At 42.7% G+C, this 21,067-nt stretch overlaps 1 protein-coding gene across 2 annotated transcripts in view; it reads left to right on the top strand.

Moving 5' to 3' along the window:
* Positions 1–21,067, top strand: part of LOC147318685 (CUB and sushi domain-containing protein 3-like) — a 255,640-nt gene that overhangs the window by 54,651 nt on the left and 179,922 nt on the right. For both annotated transcript variants that reach the window (XM_086310755.1, XM_086310756.1), the window contains exon 4: positions 9,070–9,264. In XM_086310755.1, coding sequence (XP_086166881.1) covers positions 9,070–9,264 — 195 coding nt within the window. The remainder of the gene's footprint in view (positions 1–9,069; positions 9,265–21,067) is intronic.

Raw genomic sequence — 21,067 nt, forward strand, 5'->3', positions numbered from 1 at the left:
TACTATAGCCACCTTTATCTCACGGTGGAGTCTTACTGCGTTTAGATTGGTCTAATGTATCTTAGTCAGAGTGAGATCAAGTGATTAAAAAAGAATATTCACACAGAGGATCTGTTTGATTTGCAGATATGTTTATGGCTCATGTTCAGCTGAATATTAAAAACTGTCCACAGCTGAATATTAGCATGATCCCAACACTCTGGTGGCAGCACCCATATGAAAAAGATAATTAAAAATGATGATTTATACTGGAGTTTTTGCATTAGTTAAGGCTGTTTTTGTAAAAGATTGTGGTCATAAAAATAATTTGATAAACATGCAATATTTGTCTATGAAAGGTTAATCACCTAACAAAATGTGCAAGGAAAAACAGGAAAGCCAATAAACTCTGATCTTTACAAAGACACCATGCCTACAATGACTTATTTTCTTTTACCGTAATGTTTAACAACACTGTTATTTCACAGAGAAGCTGGTCTGATATCAAGCATATACAAAGTACACCAGCAATATATAGCAGTAGCTATGCACAGCCATCATTAGAGCCAGATTTTCAACATATCTTGCAGATAAAGCACTGACAGCTGACACAGTTAGTATTCACAGGCAAAGCAAGGGAATCAACTAATTAACTAACAACTAATAATCAGCTAATGTGCATTTAGTACTGCTGTTTGGAGGCAGTGCATGAAAAAGTATGTGTTACTTGTTGTTGCACTCATGCATAGTGCCTGACAATTAGAAAAACAAAATTATAAAAAATATGCCACTGGTGTAGTAGTTCTCTTTCATAGCATTCGTTTCGTGTCTCACTATGGGAACGCCTCCTGCGTGACCTCATCAGAAGCTCAAATACCATTACGCCAGCCCTTACAGGCTGGCTAGGTGACGCCCATGTCAGGAGGGGCCAGTGCCTCCCTATATAATAGGCTGACATAGCATCAGATGTCATTCAAAAACCTCTTCTCGCTTCTCACAGAAGCCTGTAGACAACTGTGCTGTTGGGTGCTAAAGCTCAACTGTCCACAGATTCGAGTGAACAACTCAGTCGCTGGGTGCTTTGTTCCCAGCTTTTCAGTTGTCCACTAGCATACAAGCAGTAGTAATACTGTTCTGTAGCTAGTGCTGGTGCCAAGTTGCAAGTAGCAATACCCTTCGACGCTAGCGGTTTTACACATTAGGTAGCAATACCTGTAGAAAAGTAGCAACACTTTTCACCCCACGTTATCGAGGAATAGCAATATTCTCCGCACTCAGTGTCAGTCTCGCTAACGTGTGCAACCCTCTAGCTAACCATGGCTACGACTGCCAACGAAGTTGCAAAACTCTGTCCTTGCGGCAAGAAGATTTCTGCCTGGGATACACACCCCGTGTGTGCGGCATGCCTGGGTTTATCTCACGCTCAGGCTGCCTTGACGCCCGCACAAGACTGTATCCACTGCGCGGCTTTCCCACGCAAACTACTCCGCCGCAGGCTAGCTCGCCAGACTAACCTGTTGGGTGGCGACCCTTGGGAGGCTGCTGCGGCGCAAGGAGAAACTGAGATGCCCGATGATTTGGCCGCAACGCCAGGGCCGAGCTGGGCAGAGGCAGACCCTCAGCCCATCGCGACCGCTTTCCTGTCGCTGGAGGCACACGGAGATCGTGAGTTTTTCCCCGATGCTGGAGTCACCTGGGGAGGAGATGCCAACGAGGACGGAGATGAGTCGGCTAACTCGGAGCTCCTGCTGTCTGACAACGGCGAGGAGGAAGATTCCACCTCCCTGGCTAGCATCAGCTGGGCTGCAAAGCCCTCGGCTACCGGCGAGCTTGAAAAACCGACATCGCCATCTCCCCTGGATCTCTACGTGCAAGCGTGCAGCTGCTAGGCTCAACATCCCGTGGCCCGCCATACAAACAGAGGTTGTAAAGTCTCATTTTGACGGAAAGAAATTGCCGAAGGCGAAAAAGACGGGGAAGCATGTGTTGCCTGTTTTCCCGGAGCTACTCGATGAGATAGCGGTGACGTGGAAAGCAAAACCTTACAGTGAGAAACACCCCATTGTGGGGAGCTCCCTGCTGGATTGTGAGGCGATGGAGTCTATCAACCTCCGCCATCTTCACCCGAAGACGTCTCTGCCCTCATCGGCCCCATCTCTCCCCTCCAAAGCAGACCGCTTCCAGTCTTACAGCCTTACAGATAAGTGCTACAAGACAACGCCTCCTCTATGCTAATGGCTTACCAAGCTGAGCTAGAAGAGGACATGACAACTAAACCAGCTAAGTCAGATATCTATTCATATTAATGTACAGAATTCACCTGCTTGCTGCTACTACTGCACATTCACCCAGTGTATTATACATACACACAGTGGGGCAAAAAAGTATTTAGTCAGCCACCGATTGTGCAAGTTCCCCCACTTAAAATGATGACAGAGGTCAGTAATTTGCACCAGAGGTACACTTCAACTGTGAGAGACAGAATGTGAAAAAAAAATCCATGAATCCACATGGTAGGATTTGTAAAGAATTTATTCGTAAATTAGGGTGGAAAATAAGTATTTGGTCACCTCAAACAAGGAAAATCTCGGGCTCTCACAGACCTGTAACGTCTTCTGTAAGAAGCTTTTCTGTCCCCCACTCGTTACCTGTATGAATGGCACCTGTTTGAACTCATCATCTGTATAAAAGACACCTGTCCACAGCCTCAAACAGTCAGACTCCAAACTCCGCCATGGCCAAGACCAAAGAGCTTTCGAAGGACACCAGGAAAAGTATTGTAGACCTGCACCAGACTGGGAAGAGTGAATCTACAATAGGCAAGCAGCTTGGTGTGAACAAATCAACTGTGGGAGCAATCATCAGAAAATGGAAGACATACAAGACCACTGATAATCTCACTCGATCTGGGGCTCCACGCAAGATCTCATCCCGTGGGGTCAAAATGATCATGAGAACGGTGAGCAAAGATCCCAGAACCACACGGGGGGACCTGGTGAATGACCTGCAGAGAGCTGGGACCAAAGTAACAAAGGTCACCATCAGTAACACACTACAACGGCAGGGAATCAAATCCCGCAGTGCCAGACGTGTTCCGCTGCTGAAGCCAGTGCATGTCCAGGCCCGTCTGAAGTTTGCCAGAGAGCACATGGATGATACAGCAGAGGATTGGGAGAATGTCATGTGGTCTGATGAAACCAAAGTAGAACTTTTTGGTATAAACTCAACTCGTCGTGTTTGGAGGAAGCAGAATACTGAGTTGCATCCCAAGAACACCATACCTACTGTGAAGCATGGGGGTGGAAACATCATGCTATGGGGCTGTTTTTCTGCCAAGGGGACAGGACGACCGATCCGTGTTAAGGACAGAATGAATGGGGCCATGTATCGTGAGATTTTGAGCTAAAACCTCCTTCCATCAGTGAGAACTTTGAAGATGAAACGAGGCTGGGTCTTCCAACATGACAATGATCCAAAACACACCGCCCGGGCAACAAAGGAGTGGCTCCGTAAGAAGCATTTGAAAGTCCTGGAGTGGCCTAGCCAGTCTCCAGACCTCAACCCCATAGAAAATCTGTGGCGGGAGTTGAAAGTCCGTGTTGCTCGGCGACAGCCCCAAAACATCACTGCTCTCGAGAAGATCTGCATGGAGGAATGGGCCAAAATACCAGCTACTGTGTGTGCAAACCTGGTAAAGACCTATAGTAAACGTTTGACCTCTGTTATTGCCAACAAAGGTTATGTTACAAAGTATTGAGTTGTATTTTTGTTATTGACCAAATACTTATTTTCCACCCTGATTTATGAATAAATTCTTTACAAATCCTACCATGTGGATTCATGGATTTTTTTTTCACATTCTGTCTCTCACAGTTGAAGTGTACCTCTGGTGCAAATTACTGACCTCTGTCATCATTTTAGGTGGGGGAACTTGCACAATCGGTGGCTGACTAAATACTTTTTTGCCCCACTGTATATATATAATGTTCTTCCTCTACACCCCCCCCCCCCCCAATTTTTGCACATGTCGAGGAGCGTGTCAGGCTACATTTCACTGTGTGTTATACTTGTATAACTATGCATGTGACAAATAATAAAGAACCTTGAACCTTGAACCTTGAACCAGATACTACAGTGTGGGAAGAAATCTGCGTTATAACTGACCATGTCCTCCGCCTCCACAACTGGGAGAGCCATGGGCCTCATGGTTCTTCAGGAGCAACCACGCTGGCTCAGGCTCACCAACCTGATGACCAAGGAGAAAGAGGAACTCCTCGACACCCCTGTCGTCCCTCAAGGTCTCTTCAATGCGGCTGTTACAGCCATTCAGAAGAGATGTGAGGAGAAAAAGAGAGATGATGAGGCTCTGAAACTCTGCCTGCCGAGGAGGGCCCAGCACGCCACGCTAGCAGCACCGCGCCAGTCATTCGCGTAGGCAGCGTCTTGCCCCGTCCCCGCTTTAGGGTTCCCAAAGTGCCTAAGACGCAGGCAGCCCCCCAGGCTGCCGGGGCACCTAAGAATCCATGGACTCGGAAACAGTCTCCCCAGGCCAGACCTCAAGTGGCCCCTCCTCCTCCCCCCGCTGTCGCGATCGTGAGGAGGAAGAAGCGGCCGGCCTGACAGCCTCTCCTCTAGGCGGGAGCAAACCCAGTTTCCCCCCTTCATGGGCCGCCCTGCCGCCTCCCAGCTCCGTTCCAGAGCAAGTTCAACGGGACATGTTCCACACGGAGTGCTTAACTCGGGCCGGCGTTCCTGTCACCGGACCCGCCAGAGGGAAAGAGAGCCAAAGTTCGCAGTGTTGTTTCACAAGCACTTGTTTCGTGCATTCTGTATTAAAAAAGCCCCGACATGCGCATCCAGGCAGTTTGCCGAGGGCGCTGTTGAGTGTTGCAAAACACATGAAAAAAACAGAGCAACGTCTGCCATAACGCAGCCCGTGGAGACTCGCGTTTCCACGGCTGTGATGATGCAGATGAGCCCGTGACCTCGTTCGCCTGTGACAGAGGTGATGGCGTATGTTTCGCGCTGCGACCACAAGGGGGTGGCAAAACGCCATCTTCGGTGGAGTGGCCAGTGAGGCCGAAGGTTGTCGGCACATGTTCCCCTATAGAACTGCCGGCCTTTTGCCCACCGCCTTTCTCCTCAGAGGAGCAACAGCGGCTGCATACCTTGTGTCCAGTCTGTGCTCTGCGCATTTAAATGGACCGAACCCAGAGTGTCAGACAAAGTGACCAGCTGTTCGTGTCCTGGGCTAAACCACATATGGGAAAGCCTGTGTCTAAACAGCGCCTCTCCCAATGGATAGTAGGAGCAATTGCCCTGGCCTATACTAGCAGGGGCCTTCAGCCCCCTGCTGGCTTGCGTGCCCATTCCACTAGAGGTCTGGCAACCTCATGGGCTCTCTTTAGGGGACTTTCTATTCAGGAGGTGTGTGCAGCTGCATGCTGGACCTCACCTAATACATTTGCTAGGTTTTACAGGTTAGATGTGACGGCACCTAACCTAGCGCATTCAGTCCTCAGTGCAGGCTCTTCCCGGGTGGGGGCTTCTCCCCTGTGAAGTGCTGTTGGGGTCAGTTGTCATCTTAACAGGCATGTCTGGCAATCCGGGAGTCAGTATTTCTCCCATAGTGAGACACGAAACGAATGCTATGAAAGAGAACTTAAGGTTATGTATATAACCCCGGTTCTCTGAGTAGCATGAGTGAGTGTCTCACCAGACCGCCCTCCTTGCTATGGAAGCGAGGAAGAGGTGGGCTTGTTTTGAATGACATCTGACGCTATGTCAACCTATTATATAGGGAGGCACTGGCCCCTCCTGACTTTGGCGTCACCTAGCCAGCCTGTAAGGGCTGGCGTAATGGTATAGGGCTTTGGAGTTGACGTCACGCCGCAATGCATTGTGGGAGCGCGGCACCATTTTCGGGGTCTACGAATCAAAACAAACACACTGTGTTGGAACGACGATTACAAGATGCTTAAAAGCAGCTCAAAAGAGAATGGACTGTATAGAGACCGATTTCGTTCAGAGGCGAAGCGGCGGTACCTACAGAAAATGTGGACCCGTATGAAATACGCCGTACAAGTCGTCATTCAAACAAAGGTAAGTCAGCTCGAGTACTGCGAGTAAAATGCGTTTGATTTCCCTGCAAACATTCACATTAGTGCAGCATAAATTTATTCATGAGGGGAAATTACAGTGAGAACATGTGGAGGCTGTTAGAGGGATAACATAGTGAGTTCAGTGCATTGATGTGACATTGTCCTGAAGGATTTAGTTATTCTCTATGGTTAAAGAAATTGCAATGATTTATTAATGTTTATTATAAGTAATCCTAATTATGCATCTTGCTTCCATATTTGTATCTTGTGTCACTAAAAATACATTTTATTTTAATTTTATACATTGATTAATGACCTGCAGAATCTCCTTATCATATTAAGTGACTCTTAATTGTCACTTTATGCTTTCTCCATCTCTACAGTGATGACATCCTTGCATTACATACTTTAGGTTCATTTTCTGCAGGCAGGTTTCTGACAGAGAACAGGCAGATTTACACTATAACATGTAGATGGACACATAAAGAAATGAAAAATTACATGTATGTGCTAACTTTCTAAACACTTTGTTACATTTATGATAAAGTAGATAAAACACATTTATGTCGGCCTTGGCTCATAGTTCTTGTCTTTAAATGAACTTTGTGTGTGTTTCAGGTACTGCACTCTCAAAGACTGAATGAACCAGCATTGCAGCGATGGGTCACTGTGAGCATCACAGGGAAGGTTGAAGCCGCCCACTGCACCCGTAAGGCCGGAGTCGCGGAGACCTGCACCCACGTCACTGCTCTTCTGTTTAAAGTAGAAGCAACAGTGTTGATCTGTGGCACAAGGACTGTTACAGATGAACCTGCATACTGGGTTTTGCTGGGTAATGTGACCAAGATACAGCCAGAGGTTGGCCATAAGATAGACTTCTCCTCTTCAGCTGCCCAAAAAAAGGCTCTTGATCAAAACATAAACAGACCATCCGTAGTGACAGGTAAAAGGAGCCGTCCTCAAAAAAGAAAAATCCCACCTGCTACTGTGGAGGAGTTGTCACTGCTATAATGCCATAATGTTTTATCTAGGGGTCTAGATTTATGCCTGTAGTGCACTGGTGTGTAAATAATTTGCATTTCCTGAATATGTACTGACTGAGTATCACTGTTCAAAAGTTGAATAAAGAAACAAACTAATTTTTGCTCTTTTTTTTTTTTTTTAAATAAAACCACTTTATAGAACATGACATCAGTTACAATGTAAAATCATCTATAGTTTACAAATGACAAAATGTTTACATAAAATCATGACAGTGTTTACATGATATCACCCACTACTAACATTACTTTATTTACTGTATCTTTTGAAAAACATACCGGTATTTATACAGCACAAGACTTAAGAATATTTAACAGGAGCAGGTTTCATTTTCCCCTGGTTTTACTACCACACTGTTCACCAAAACGCAGCAAACCTTCACCATCTTATCCAGAAGGGTCACCTCTTCACCCTCACATGGAAGAAGTAATCTGATTGGCATGGTGGTATGTTTGAAGCAGGTCCCTTGTGTAGTGCTGGAACCCAGTCATGATGTTTCATCCATTTCATAGGCTGGTTTGCTGCAATAATGCCAAATAATTAGCAACTCTAATAAATAGAAGGTAGTTCTGCAAAATCACTCAGTAGGATGTTTGTTATAATTTGCTATGAGCTCAGAGTGCATCAAAAATAAAACTAATAGGCTATAAAGAGTGATATGAACATATTTAGAACTTACCGGAATGAAAATGTCAGGAGCATCAACAGATATTTGGAGATGGAAGAGAACTGGATATCAGCTCGTCTCACAGCTCCTATCCAGGCTAGACGCCTTCGTTTGGTAACATCGATACACGAGCTGCCTCATGTTGCTTCCAGGTTGGGAAAGAATGAAAAGACAAACCCTTTTCAAGCTTATTCTCTTGGGGGTCGTGCGATCGAACATTGCAGCAGACCACACAGCAAGAACGAACCATGACTATGCTTTCGCTCCTTTTTCACTTAGACCCCCAAAATGGCGGATCGGGCCAAAATCCTTTCCATGCCCACCTCCGTGACATCACGCTCCAAAGCCCTATTTGAGCTTCTGATGAGGTCACGCAGGAGGCGTTCCCATAGTGAGACACTCACTCATGCTACCCAGAGAACCGGGGTTATATACATAACCTTAAGTTACAGTCTGCACTGTAGACTGCTGTAGATTTTGCCATGTTGTTAGTGTTTTTCAGAGAACACAACAGGGAAGACGACTGAATTAATGGAGTAATATAGATAAACATGACTTTTCTTTCTGTCAGTCAAGGGCTTTTGTTAATACTTGTCAATACTACAAATTTTAGACGCTAAACTTGATGCTGTGATGATTTCTGTGATAATGAATTTATGAAAATGATGCCTACTAAAAACCAAAGCAGCCATTAAAAAGCATACAGCAAAAAATATTATAGTGTGAAGCTGCAATGCCTTCTTTCATGTCCCAGTTTTTATTGTCTTGCTTTTTCTTTTCTTTTAGATTGTACTAATGTAGTTTTTTTAATATGTCTATTTTATTCGATTGTATATAGTATTTTATTTTATTTTATTCTATTCTATTGTGTACAGTATCTCATAGATATATTATTCCAGTGTTTTTTCTCTAATTTTTCTATGCAACTTTGCACTGTCCACTGCTGTAACAACACAAATTTCCCACATGTGGGACTAATAAAGGTTATTTTATCTTATCTTATTTCAGAACGAAGCATGCATCTGCAAGTGATGAGATGCTTGCACTTTTGTTTTAGGGACTTTGCATAAGGAAATCACCAGTTTGTTCCACTGTATTCAAGAACAGGGTATAGCAATATCTCCAAATGATAGTACAGTAAAATTATTCACATTTGAGTCTAGGGTGAATTGTCCCTTTAACTGTATTTATTAATGCACATCTAATTAAGGGAACCCTGTGACACCAGCATATTTGTATTCTTACCAATGCTCTTTTTCTTTTTTTTTTTTCATGTTCCAGAGCTGAGAAGCAGCTCGTGTGGAAACCCAGGAGTTCCACCCAAAGGCATACTGAATGGAACTCAGTTCAACGTAGGTGACAAGATCCGTTACCGATGTGTCACAGGTTATGTCCTTGATGGGCATTCGCTCCTCACCTGTGTCACCAATGCAGCTGGCGTGTCAGTGTGGGACTTCCCGGTGCCAATCTGCAGAGGTGAGGATACTTGTTATTTGAAATGAGTTACTAATTGCATGTGAGGTGAAGCTTGTCTTTTTCAAACTTTTTTTTTTCTATCTGGGCAATGTGACTGCGGGATATCATTGGGAATACTTGATTTTATCTACATATTCCCCCAAGAAACTGAAAATAAGTAGGTGATTGGTTTCTTTTGACTCCTCTCATTTGGTTTCCTCGAGTTGCTCAGTGTTAATTGCTTTTAAAGATTGACAGTTTGATGGCTGTTTTGTCTGGGCCACAGATGTAGCAAAGTCTGGCATAAGTCCTCATTAGCGAAATAAATATATTTGCAATCTGATAGGAGGGAAAAATTTTAATCGTGTAGTGGAAGTTGATTAGAGTCTCCATGGCTCAAAAGGTTAATTAAATATTTATTCCTGTAGAGCAAGTAGCTTGTATATGTTAATACTGTTAGGAGGAGCTGCATATCCACTTGGTTTGTGCAGCTGTATGTGGGCTATATGTTGCTGCTTTGTAGGGACTGTAGTTTTTTTTTTTACCCATTTATCCATCCATCTATGATTTATGTAGCAAATATGAGCACCCTATAGGCTATGAGGAAGCTTCTCAGTCAGTTGTCTAATCACTTTATACTACATAAATTCTCCAAATTGCAAATAACATGAACCTATTATTTATGAGCGAAGAGCAAAAGCCAAAATCAATTTAAAGCGTTAAGATCTTTTAGAACGAAGAGAAGAAGAAAAAAGCGTATCCGTTACGACTCAGTAGCCTTTCTGACTTTTATCAGAATTTCATGTTTTTTATTCTGTTTCCTTATTAGAAAATTCCCACTACGTATAAAATAAAAATGTTGCCCGAATTCAGAAAGTTGCTGTACATCTTTAATTTGCCTCACCAAGCTCTTCTGCTCATACACCATCAACATGATGATGCTTTTTTTCTGACAGGTGGTTGATGAATGACTGACTTCTATGCTTCACATTATGCAGTTTACCCCTTTCTGTGAGAGCCGTTCCCAGACTGACATAAATAATCCGCTCTTACATATGTAGAAAGCCGCTGTGGTGGTGTGACGTGCGGTAGGAATTGTAGGTCACATTAGACTTTCAAATCTGTCAAAGGATTTTGACAGACAGGTCATAAAAATATTTTCATTTCAATCTTAATTTTTATTTATTATATTGAGCTACATTTGAAAGCTGTATTTAATTTTCAAAAACAACTCAATTACAATAATAACTAATATGTAGAACATTTATGAGAGATTTGAGAGAACAGAGGAACAGAGACTTCAAAGTCACTTCTTTCAACACCACATGAAGCAAATGATTTTCTTTTCCCTAATGACAGCAGAGGCCACTAAAACACCACCGCCATTGTGCCTACGCAGGCAGATATGGAGCTAAATGGACTTAAACTGAATGCTTGCTTGATCGGGGATATTATTGCTGAATCGATTGTCATTCGGTTTTGCAGCAGACTTTTCACTCCTGATTTTATTCTGCAGACTGAACCTGCACTCTGCTGACACACTGGACACTGAAGCCAGCAGCATAAAACCAGATTTTTAATGTCAGGCAGCATTTTCTCCAGGGACGTGAACAGAAGTTGACAAGACTGTGTAAACATGGGACATCCAGTTCCTGTTAGCAGGATCATTACCAGGGTGCAAGACTAGCTGCACAGCTGTGTGCCCCATTACGAGCACAGACACACTCTGAGATCGTGAGGGAAAATTCTACGATGCAATCTTGGATGTTAAGAATGAGGCAGATTTTCAGTGCTTTTAGAACAGTTTTCTACAGAGTAATGCATGAAAAATGTAATGTTCTGTTAAATTGCCAGCACTTAGGAAAGCACTAGTTGATATCTCATTGGATATGGGTCCAATCCCGATATAAAAACCAGGATTTAGAATCATTTTAACAGGCAGATCTAGTTGTTATTTATTTCAGCTCAGTTCCATTTTCATGTCTTTACTATTGCACAGATCAGCAGTGGTGCATTGGATTGCTAACTTGGCATCACAAAGCTAAGTGTCTTTGTATGTCATATTTATAATATGGTGAAGGTTGTACATTTAGCTTTTCATTTACTTTTCCATGTTCCCTTAACCCCAAAGTTACATTTGTATAAGGAATATTATTTTGAGCCGGGGAAAATCTTTTATTTATTAATTCGTTTTTTAGAGACATAAAAAAAGACGTAGTTCACCATATGCACATAAATATCGGAGGAGGAGGAGAAGGATTACTGGCCATTCCTGTATGCAGATTTCTGCCTTTCTATGTAACATAATTATCTGCTTTTTTGTTGCCTTGCTGATGTATGAATATGCAGGCTTAGCTTTTTTTTTTTTTTTCCTTTAAAGTACAGTACCTTACAATATTTGCTGAATTAAAAAACAAAAGCTTCTGTCTTCACTTTTCATCCTATAGTCTTCATTAGCTGGATGAAAAGTGTGAAATATTTGAATATTTTATTTTAATACATTGGTAATTTTAGATTACTGGGTCTAAGTCATTCAAAAGTAAAGAGTGAAGAAAAATAGTTATAAAAATGAAGCAAAGGTCTCCCCACTCCATCTGAATGTGAGATTCTAAGAAATCCCAAAGCCAGCAGAGCAAATTTGCTCATGCCAACTCATTCTACAGTGCAAGGCACAGCTAAATGAAAATGGCTCAGCATATGTTTGAAAAATGGCAAGCTTGGAGCAAACAAAAAGCTGCAGATGGAGGGCTCCTTTTCATTTAAGGATGGTGTTAGCTTCTATTGCCACAGGCCAGAAACATCGCTCCTTTCAGGCCCGGGCACTGCTTGAGCCACACTCTCTCTCGTCTAAATCCAGGCCGGCTCCTGTATGTGGGCAGATGGTCCTTTGATCTCGTTTCCTCAGAGATCCTGCCCTTTCTGCTCATCACCTATTGTTTCCCACTAAACACATGGCTGCAGAAAATCTCTCTCCAATCCACTGTTCACCCCTGCCATCTCCCAACACCTTAGTCTTTCAACCAGTTCCCATCTGCTGTTACTTTCTCCTTCTCGTTCACTTTTCTTCCAGTATTCTTCTGCAGCCCTGTCTAACAGCATGGTCAAACATTTTATGCTTGTAGAACCTACAGAAATAATGATGATATGCATCTACTTGGGCATTTTTTGAGCTTGAGCAGCTGTGGCGCTGACTCGAATTGGATGCTAGATGGGTGGGGAGGTAGAAAGTATCAAATCAAATCAAATCACTTTTATTGTCACATCACATGTGCAGGCACACTGGCACAGCACATGCGAGTGAAAGTCTTGTGTGCGAGCCCCACAAGCAACAGAGATGTGCAAACACAACAACACAAACGAGCAAAATACAAGAATGGCCAACCTGAAACTAATAAATATATGTACAATATATAATAGTGTATGCATTTCTGGATGTGTATACTAAATATTTTCCTACGTGTGTGTGTGTGTGTGTGTGTGTGTGTGTGTGTGTGTGTGTGTGTGTGTGTGTATACACATTTTTACAAATTAAATAGTAAAAAAAATAAAATAAATAATAATAATAATAAAATATATAAAATATACAGAGTTGAATATGTGCAAAACAAGTGGCATTTATATACAGTGTGGAGTGCATAATGTTGAAGTTCCAGTAGTGAAGCTGAGGTGTCTATGACATGTTCAGCAGTCTGATGGCCTGATGGAAAAAGCTGTCTCTCAGTCTGCTGGTACGGGACCGGATGCTGCAGAACCTCCTTCCTGATGGAAGCAGTCTGAACAGTTTATGGCTGGGGTGACTGGAGTCCTTGATGATCCTCCCCGCTTTCCTCAGGCAGCGCTTCCTGTAGATGTCTTGGAGGGAGGGAAGCTCACCTCCAATTATCCGTTCAGAGCACCGCACTACTCGCTGGAGAGCTTTGCAGTTGTAGGCGGTGCTGTTGCCATACCAGGTGGTGATGCATCCAGTGAGGATGCTCTCAATGGCACAGTGATAGAAGGTCCTGAGGATGCGGGGGCTCATGCCGAATCTTTTCAGTCTCCTGAGAAAGAAGAGGCGCTGCTGCGCCTTCTTCACTGTTTTGTTTGTGTGTACTGACCACGTAAGATCCTCAGCCAGATGTACACCAAGGAACCGGAAGCTGCTCACTCTCTCCACAGCAGCGCCGTTGATGGTGATGGGGGTGTGTACTTCTCTGCACCTCCGGAAGTCCACTATCAACTCCTTTGTCTTTGCGACGTTGAGGGTGAGATGGTTGTCTTGACACCAGTGGGTCAGGGCGCTGACCTCCTCCCTGTAAGCCGTCTCATCACCGTTGGTGATAAGACCCACCACTGTAGTGTCGTCCGCAAACTTCACAATGATGTTGGAGCTGTTAGTGGCTGTGCAGTCGTAGGTGTAGAGTGAGTACAGGAGAGGGCTCAGTACACACCCCTGTGGAGCACCAGTGTTCAGTGTGATGGGGGATGAGGTGATGCTGCCCAGTCTGACCACCTGGCGTCTGTCAGACAGGAAGCTAAGGATCCAGCTGCAGAGGGAGCTGCTCAGTCCTAGATCCTGCAGTTTCCTGTCCAGCTTCGAGGGAGCGATGGTATTGAATGCTGAGCTGTAATCTACAAATTTGGCTGCACCTGAGTGGACAATCACCCCTCTCAAGTTAACTGCTACATGATTTTAAAATCAAACCAACATTGCAGCGCTATCTCATTTTTAAACAGTTTTGGGGAAAATTCTGCTCTGTTTTCGTTTTAGATAACAACGTTATCTAAAATCAAAATACTAAAGTTAATTCATCCTTTGCTATAAGCTTATCTGTACTTCTCAGTTTGTAAGAGACTGTCTGACCCGAACAGCTTCAACAACCGTCCGTCTCAGTTCTGTTTTTACGGTTGATTACTGAGTTTTTACCGGGGAGACGGCGTAGGGATTTCAGCCATGTTTGCTTGAAACACAACACAAAGCTATCAGAACATGCTGCACGGCTGGCTACATTGATTATAAATGTGAACATTATACCATACTATGAGGAATAGCAGACGGGGTTTCTGCCAGTGTATTACAAGCCCAGGGGGCTGCTAGGGCTAAGCATTTTTTTATGCAAGGCTAAGGATTTTTTAAATAAGTTAGTGAATGTATCTTATTAACCTACTGTTGCCATTAGCTGTTTTACGTCCAAAAATCTATAAAGAAAATTTAAAAAGGAAATAAAGAGAAGCAGACATATGATTTAACCTTATACTGTTTTACCTGTTCCACTGATATCTGTCCACTAATCATGGATTTTGGCTTTAGCTGTCTTTGCCTTATCCAAACAACGATAATTGTGATTCAGTGCTCTCTTGGTGGCAAAAGCTGTAAAAGTGAAAAATAACTATGTTTTTCTCTGTGTCTCTGTTGCTACCTACTGATGCACCTAGGCCAGCAAAGCTCCGCTTTTCTGTCTATGACTCACATTGTGCGTTATCCAACCTTGCACACCTCTCCACCAACACCACCTGGATAAGCAAAATTAGAAAAGTGCAAGAAGATGACCAATACCAACCTCCAATGCAAATGCTGCGTGTAAAGATGGCTAATGAATCTTTGTAGAAACCAAATTTGACCAACATTAAACGTCATTACTTACGAGCGTGGAATTATCAGATATGAGAATATTTGCCTTAATTAAATTAAAATTGGTCACTGCAGTGTTAACCCTGAGGGCGCAACATAGAAGATGGAGAAATTACCACAATTTTCTTTTGCTCAATATCTCTGCAAGTCAGACTATCAACACACTAACATCACATTTCTTTATTTCTTTTATTGAGATCAATAGAATTTATAGCTTAGACAATATGTAGCAGTTGCCAGATCTGAAGGAATCCCACAAAAAATCTTCATTCTCCATTTAGTTCCTGTGAAGCTAACATATTGCTACTATAGTTATTTTTCCATATAGATGAATTATAAGTATGTGTTTAGCAGCTAGCACTGCCTTTTTTAAAGAAACAATAATGTGTGAAACAGTCACAGAGAATCAGAGCTAAGTAGATATGAGTGGGATTGCATAAAAGTCAAAGGTGCTGAAGGATTGATGTAAAAGAAAAAAGAATAAACTCCAAGCAGAGAGGCTGTTAGATGGAGAATTAATGGCTCTTCTAATTGTGAGTTACTGCTTCTCCTCCCAATTGCCCGTTTTGATTCCTTCAGTCTAAATTGTCTCAGGACATTCATTAAACCAGGCGGTGAGACAGCAAACAGGGGCAGCATGGCAACAGGAGAATATGGTCTATTGATACACTGTCATTCTTGCTGCCAGCAACTGTCTAACAGAATAAAAAATTAGGCCACAGAAAACCTTGCTTCTTTAAAACATTTTTGTGCCAAATAACGTGAGTAGACGGGACTAAACACAGTTCTTCCTGTCATACCTTTTCAACTCTCTACTATGCAAAGTGGGACTTCTCCACTTGCCCTTGGCAGGATTTTTCAGCTCAGCTGAGTCCTAGGTTGTCCTCTACAGTTGGAATTGATTTGAGAATAGCCCAGTATCTCCACCAAAAGCTGCTGCTAAAACCCTAAAACACTAGTTTATATTTTAACCACTGTAAACGTCCATTGTTCAAAATGAATTGAGAGATGATAGAGCAGTACATTTTGCTAAAAACAAAAGCAACCAAATCCTTTATATGCCTTGATATTTTCATTGGTGCTGTCATGTTTATTTTCTTGCTGAATCGTACTCCACTTCTCCCATAATTCATTTTAAAATCTAAAATAATGGAGATGACCACAGTAATGAAATGACCCGCAGAAATATCAATGATGATCCATCACATCTTCATATACCTCGATCCTGTTAAACATGCTAAACATGACTAGCAGCTGAGTAAATGCGAGACTTAGTATAGACATAGTAACTGCCTTTGCATTAACAGTGGGATTATTACAAAGGAAAAAACCTGAGGTAGTGTAGAAAATTATACATGAGTTCTTTCCCCTCTATCTGTGGGGGTGAATATTTCTAAGCAGAAAGACAAGTGTTGTATATCTGATCAAAGTCAAGGGGAGAGAGGCTTAATCCCTCCTCAAGTAGCATTAGATAGCTGATGCCGGGGATGTAAATGAGCTCAGCTAAAGCAGTCCTAATCCTCGCCACCATCTTTAAGGAAAAAAAACCCTAAAAAACTCTGTCACCTTTTTAAAAGCAAGAGATGCTTTTTCGTTTAATCTTGAGCATGCTCTAATGATTTGCAAAGGAACACATTCAGTGCCTCGTATGTTGATAAACCTTGTTGGCAAAGTGTATCTTAATTTCTTCCGTGCATCCCAATGAAACACTGCCAGTAAATAGTAGGAAATCAGTAAGGAATTATCCACTTGAAGCCTTGAGTGTTAATGAGTTATAAATGTGGGCGTCTATCTGCCTACAGGAAGTCCTGTCCATAAATATTGGTGATTAATGTTGAATGATTTATGCCATGTTTATTCTTCAGCCCACAAAAAAAAGGCAAATAACATCTTTGTAACTATCAGGCTTTCACCCGCGTTTTCTTGCTGCCACATCCCGAGTTGGATTATATTCAGCAGTGATCAGAGAGCAAGTGTTTTATTGTGGAAACCACTTCAGAGAAAAATCACAAGGATGCTATTAAAAAAAACAAACCTTAGGATCCTGTTTTTATGTCCAGTGAAAATAGGATTTATTTCTTTATTTTTTCTTAGGATAACCTTTCTGTATGATAATGTCAGTGATGCCATTTGCCATAAACACACCGCAGGGATGACAACACGCGTTTTCTGCTCACTGTAACCATGCACTTCAAGACCTAACTCAATTTACTGTTATCTACTGCGGTGTGACTCACTGCTGTATTTTGATATTTGATTGATTTATATGTCATATTTCATCATGCAAGTCCCCTAGGTCCTGGCAGTTGTCCTATATAATCTTGGACAATTGTGTTAGATATATTCCTTCATGTTTGACGATGATATGAGATCACAAACATGTTTTTTTTGTACTGGTTGTGCATTTGCAGTTTATTTACCCCATTTAGAGGTGGACCTCGGGGCATGTGACATGTGCTTAGCTTTCGTTTTTTACTGTTATTTTCCCCTGACTTGCAAATTGAGCATCTATAATATGGTTGTTTTGCTGTGATGAGCTTTTTAGTGATCATTGTCAGCTGTTGAAAAGTTAAATTGTAATCCATTTACTGTCTGCTGCTTGAGCAACATAAAATCAAAGGTAGTATTGGCGACTTTCAAGCCTTTGAGTCGCCGAGCAGCTGAATAGGGGAATAATGTTGACGCGCCCGCTGTTTAAAACGTTAGTCAAAGTTCCAAGTTAAAACTCTTTTATTTGTTATCAAATCCTTAAAATCCGTAGAAAAACAGTGATCAAAAACATTCCAAGCTTGAGCGGTCAGCAAAAGTCGACTTCCCCCATCACCCACTCATTCACAAAATTTCCCTCGGGCCGTGAACAGGTGATATAGCAATCACTATTACTGACACCACGTGACCCAAAGCTACGCCTATCCATAACATTCCGGCTCCTAATTATTACATTTTTACAGTAATAATTACACATCCAACAACACAACTCACAACACACACTTCATCATATCACAAACACCCAGTGAGACAACATAACATACTCAAAAAGTCCACCAAAGTTATTTTCTCATGTCTTCTCTTCTTTTCTTCTGTCTGCACATGGTCAGTCAGTCATAGGCCAGAGGTTACCAGCACTTAGCCTAAATATAGTCAGTCTGTAATGTACATCTCATAACATTAAAGTCAATTCAAAGTTAGTTATGTCACACTGTGTCAAAAATGTCATAGTCATGGGTCAGAAGCCTCCTGAAGAAGGCATATCTTTGTGATGGGTCTGCACACATGGCTGGTTGGGGTCTTAATCCAGACCTGACGCACAAGCCCCTTTTCATCTGGTGCAGCTCCGGTGACTCTCCCAATGATCCAGGAACCACGAGGTGCAGAATCATCCACTATAAGGACCACATCTCCGGGAACGAAGTTGCGTTTAATCCTTCCCCATTTCTGGCGCTCTAATTCTGTGACTGGGACTCTCTTTGCATATGCTCTAGATATAAGATCTGTCATGAAGGCAGTGTAGTCTTTGTGAAAGTCTTTATCTCTGATGAACCTTTTCTTCAAACCTAAGGCTCGTTGCTCAATTGCACGGTTGTCAGGCATTCTTATGTCTCGGTCTTTTAGTGGCAGGGCAATGCTGTAGTGCCAATCCCCCAAAGTCACCGTCTTGCTGGTCAAGTCTTCCTTTGACAGCCCCATCTGTTCATCATTGCTGCTCTCAGGAAAATCCATCTTGAACTGCTGTTTCCATAGCTTGTCCAGTATGACAGCAGAAACTCTGTTGGCGGTAACTGTTGCCAAACATCCTGGCCTTCCACAGCATTCTCGATTAAGTGGCCCATTCACAGTCCAGCCGAGCACAGTCCTAATGGCAAAGGGTCCATCACCTACACTCCGGATGACCTCCAAAGGTTCTAGAGCTCTGGGAATATTCATGCCAATCAAAAGCTCAACATTGGCCTTAATTTCTGGCAAATGAACGTGCTTCAAATGTGGCCAGTCATCCAGGTCCTGTTGATTTGGGATGTTACCAGTATCTACAGGCATTTTATGCTGAGTGAAGAGGTTAGGCATATCACAGTACATGTCACTGTCCAATCCAGCAACTTCAAGTTCAGGTACAATGAAACTGTCCACCACTTTCTCCTGTCCCATGGTGCGCAGGAGAATCTTTGTCTTCCTCCCAGCAATATTCAGCTTGTCCATAAGACCCACTGTACAAAAGGATGCTGAACTCCCTTGGTCCAGAAAGGCATACGTTTCCACTATTCTTTGACATCTCTTTGATTTTACTTTAACTGGCACAATGGCAAGCTTACAGTCCTGTTCACCGGCCCCAGTAAGACCACTAGTCTGGATCGTAACAGGAATGTTATCTGCCTCATTATTAAGTTTGACTTCATTCTTCTCTTTGTGGTGGATATGGAGTATACTTGCATGTCGGAGGCCACAGATTTTACATGAAAGGCGTTTTCTGCATTCTTTGCTTATGTGCCCAGTACACAAACAGCCAAAACAAATGCGGTTCTTTTTAAGAAAAGAAATCTTCTCATCATGAGGTTTCTTATCAAGCAGAGCACATGACTCCAGTGTGTGTCCGCCTTTGCAGAAAAAACAAGCCTTCACAGTGCTGTGATGATCTTGAGCCTCTATCTGATTCTGTCTCTCGACGTCAGAGACTGTTGTGGCGAAGCTACTTCCTTTAGCTTTTAGATGTGGAGAACATTTCCCTCCATTGCTGCCCTTGGCTGCTAGATGTGTTGCTGGAACGTCACATAGATTTCCAAAGATGGGATCTGTTACAATTTTAACTTGACGCTCAAGGAAGGAAACAATGTCAATGAATGCGGCTCTGCGATGTTGCCTCTCCTGAATGTCATATGCTACTGTTCGCCATTTGTCTTTTAACTTATATGGCAGTCTTCTAATCACAGCAAGCATATTGGCAGGTGTATTTAATTCAGAGAGATCATCAATCTCTTCCATTGCATTGCAGCATCCACGTAAGAACAAACAATATGCCTGAAGAGCTTTTCCATCTTCTGATCTAATCAGTGGCCATGAGTGAACTTTGTTCAAATAGGCAGATGCAATCACATGTCCATTCCCAAAGTGCTCATACAGCAGAGTCTTTGCCTTCACATATCCAGCACTTCCAGACATATGTTGGCAGCTTTTAACAAGTTCATTGGGCTGCCCCTTGGTGTACTGTGCAAGATAATGCAGGCAGTCACCAGCATCGCCAGTCTTTGCTTCTATGACCTGTTCAAACGAGCGCATAAAGGCCTGAAAATGTAAAGGGTCACCATCAAAGGTTTGAATCTCCCTTTTGGGCAGTGAAGAAAGACCTTGCTGATGGACCAACATACAAGTTAATTCATTTTGTTTTTCCATAATGGACAACAGATTTTCATTGGCTACTGGAAAAGCAGCTTGTGGCTTAGGCAAAGGTGGAATTGATCCAAAAGCATCAGAAGGCCCCATAAAAGCTGGTGCAGGCCTTTCCCTTTTGATATTCTGTTGCACTGTTTTTACTTGAAGCTCTGCATTCCCAGTGATTGCATTTCCTTTTGTAAGCGTCTGAGGAACAAAAGTCTCTGCATCCGCATTAAGAATTTCAAGGCTGTTTCCCTTTGTTTTAAAATATGATTCCATTCCATTAGATTTCCGTGAAGCGACGCTCCGCATAGCGGATCCAGTTCTCAGCACGTTCACCTTTGCAACAGTTGCAGCTATATCTGCTTCAAGCTGAAGTTGTTCTTTCTTTCTCCTCAATTGTTCCTCTTGTTCTTCAAGAGAGTGTTTTTCTTTCAGCATATGTTGACGTGCGAGCAAGGCGGCCATTTCAGCTTCTGCCCTGAGACATGCAGATGAAGTAGATGATACTCTTGAGCTTGACCTACTGCCTTGATTTGACACACTGTCGGATGGCAACACGTCATCATTAACATCGTTCTGAGGATTAAGAGATAATTGTGGTTCCTTTCCAGTGTGCTCTCGAACCTCCACTTCTCCTCCCAGGGAAGTTTCCTGTGACTGTGCCTTGTCAGATGATGGCCTCCCTGAATGTTTATCAGTTTCAGAAAGCCATATGTTAACATCCTCCATAAACCCTTTATTGTATTTAGAGATGCTTGAGAACCATGTATTTTGTTTATCTTTCTCATCAAATGAGATTAGAGAAAGTAAAGATTCATGCAATGCACTGGAATCCTTAAACAGGTG

This window comes from Aulonocara sp. 'chitande type north' Nkhata Bay, linkage group LG11 (assembly GCF_057382095.1).
Source record: "Aulonocara sp. 'chitande type north' Nkhata Bay isolate Kocher_YH1m ecotype deep benthic linkage group LG11, A_spYH_male_GT1.1, whole genome shotgun sequence".
Taxonomy (NCBI): Eukaryota; Metazoa; Chordata; class Actinopteri; order Cichliformes; family Cichlidae; genus Aulonocara; species Aulonocara sp. 'chitande type north' Nkhata Bay.